At 37.6% G+C, this 2,567-nt stretch overlaps 1 protein-coding gene across 1 annotated transcript; it reads right to left on the minus strand.

Moving 5' to 3' along the window:
• Positions 249–2,381, minus strand: LOC107604927 (NAC transcription factor 29). Its single transcript, XM_016306643.2, has 3 exons — positions 1,992–2,381; positions 1,466–1,779; positions 249–1,317 (listed from the first exon to the last, which is right to left on the minus strand). The coding sequence occupies exons 1-3, from the start codon at positions 2,152–2,154 to the stop codon at positions 724–726; spliced, it is 1,071 nt and encodes a 356-aa protein (XP_016162129.1). The 5' UTR covers positions 2,155–2,381; the 3' UTR covers positions 249–723.

Raw genomic sequence — 2,567 nt, forward strand, 5'->3', positions numbered from 1 at the left:
ATATAATTAATAAATAAAATAAATGAGTGGCAAGCGTTACGTATCACATGACAACATGAATTGAATGAAGCATGAAGCATGTCATGGTTTCAAACGCGTGAACAATAACGGCCAGAATATAATGAAAGATATCCGATAAAAGGTTCATGCACCATTGAGCATAATGCTTTGCTGAAAATGGCAAACGGTGGTAACAATCCAAATCCAAAAGAAAATTCATAGCTACCGTAAACTTTTTTCCCGGAAAAGAATGAAAATTGAAAAATATATAAATATATGATCACAAAATCAGAACAATACCTTTATCTACAAAGAGTATATTTATCTATCAATATCAATAAAGCTAACCTGCCAAACCCAACAACTAACGTAACACCACGTACAAATATAATTAACATTTTGTACATGAATTTGCTTCTGATTTGTCACAAAATTAAGAGACTAGCTAGGATATTTTTCTTTGAATGACGGAATCTTCTTCCTTTCTTTTTGATTCCGGTTCATCAATAATCATCTAACAATAATCTCTAATTTCATTTATCAAGCACGAACTAAACAAAACAAAAAATAAATTAAAAAGAAAAAAAACCGGTACCTTTTGTAATTTTCTGTGTACTAATAATGACCAAATCGGTGGGCTCAACTTGTGGATTCGATATTTCAAATATCTTTTCCTAATTTCAATTTTTGTTTTCTTTTTCTTATTTTGGTCTTGTCTGCAATTTATCCTTGAAATCGAAGATGAGGAGCGAGAAGTAAGTGCTGGTTCAAGAAGGATTGCTTGACAAGGTAGTTCCATTGCGGGTTCTCGTATTGTGCAGTGTTTGTGTTGTTAATGTTATTAGGGAAGCTGCAAGAAGAAGAGCCCATAAGTTGGTGATGGAACTTCTTTGATGGGTGCAACACCGTTGTTGTTTCCTCGTCTATCTGGCGCTTTGACCTCATCAGCATCATGTTGCTGTTACTAGTGTTCTCCATGTTCGATGAATGGTTCAATTGGTTGGTGTTGATCTGGGAGTATTGTTCCTGATCAAGGGTGCTGTTGTTATTGTTCTCAGATAAGATGGTGCTGAGCATGGAGTAGTCCATGGCATCTAAGAGGTTTGAGAATGACACAGATTTTTGAGAGAGAAGTGGCTGCGGCGGCAGCGGCGGCGGTGGCGACGGCGACAGTGTTGGAATTGGACTCTTCAAAATGGTGTTCTTGAATAAACCATTTTCTTCTGCAGCCTGAACTTCACTCGACGGTGATTCCTCCGGTGAAGATACTGAGAATTTCGACTTCTTATAAATCCGGCACAGAACCCAGTCATCCAACTGCACAAAGGCACATGAATTAGCAAATTGGGCAAATCAGTTATAGCTCAAATGGCATGATCTCTCTATACTCACTTAAGAGGTTTCGGATTCGAATCACCTGTTTGTAAAAAAAAATATCAAGAGGAAGGGTAGTTAGTAAACTTACTCTCATGGAGGTATCTTTGAGCTTAATGGGTCTATTGTTGTCTACAAGACGATATTCGTGCATGATCCAATTGGTTTTAACACCCTTTGGAGGCCTTCCTTTGTAGAAAACAAGAGCCTTCTTGACACCAACGCTGCTCTCTTGGCCTACTCTACGTGTAACTGTGGCCGCCGGCGACACCACTATGGTCTTGTCGGTACCCGTAGCCTTCCAATACCCTGAAGCAGCTGCCCTGTTTGGCCTCGCACCGTTTGGGTACTTCCGGTCTCTTGGACTGAAGAAGTACCATTCTTTCTCACCAAACGCAGCCTTAGCTGGTGATAAAGAAACCACAACAAACCAATAATAATAAGCTTCCACATCACAACACTGTATGCTATAATATACAATAAAAATCAATGATACGTTGCGTCATTGATTATATTATGACACGACATGGCACAATCTTATCCTCATAACAAACACAAAATACTTACTAACAAGAATTGAAACAAAAAAAAAATGCTATTATATATATATATTATACCTGGTAATTCCCATGGATCCAATTTGTAGATATCAACCTCAGCGATGATGGAAACAGGTAAGGGTATGGATGCTACCTTCTTCCTAAGGTAGTGAAGAATGAGTTCTTCATCGGTTGGATGGAACCTAAAACCTGGTGGCAAATTTGATTCCGGTGATCCCATTTTTGAGAGCCTAATAATTTGGTGTAACAAAATATTTGTTATAGGCTTGGTGAGGAATAATAAGAATAACAGAAGGGAGAGAGAAGTTTGGTGTAGCAAACTAAAGTCTAGGAAAAGGGAAGAAGAGAGGATTGAAATTTTTGGGGAGGTGAGAAGTGAGGGGGATTTTATGGTTGACGGAATTTGTCGCCATGTGGAGAAAGAGATTAGGCCAAGAGGGGAAGGGGGCATGAATGAATGAGAAGAAGGATCAACTTCAAAATTTTCCATGAAGTGGGCTCCATTTGTATAAAAGAGAGAATGAATAACAAAATAACAACTATATACACATCAATTTTGTGTTTGGTGTTGATAATACTCAACTTTTTTTTTTAAATTTAATTTTAAAATATTGCTAAAATAAAAACAATATA

This window comes from Arachis ipaensis, chromosome B06, assembly GCF_000816755.2.
Source record: "Arachis ipaensis cultivar K30076 chromosome B06, Araip1.1, whole genome shotgun sequence".
NCBI classification, from domain to species: Eukaryota; Viridiplantae; Streptophyta; class Magnoliopsida; order Fabales; family Fabaceae; genus Arachis; species Arachis ipaensis.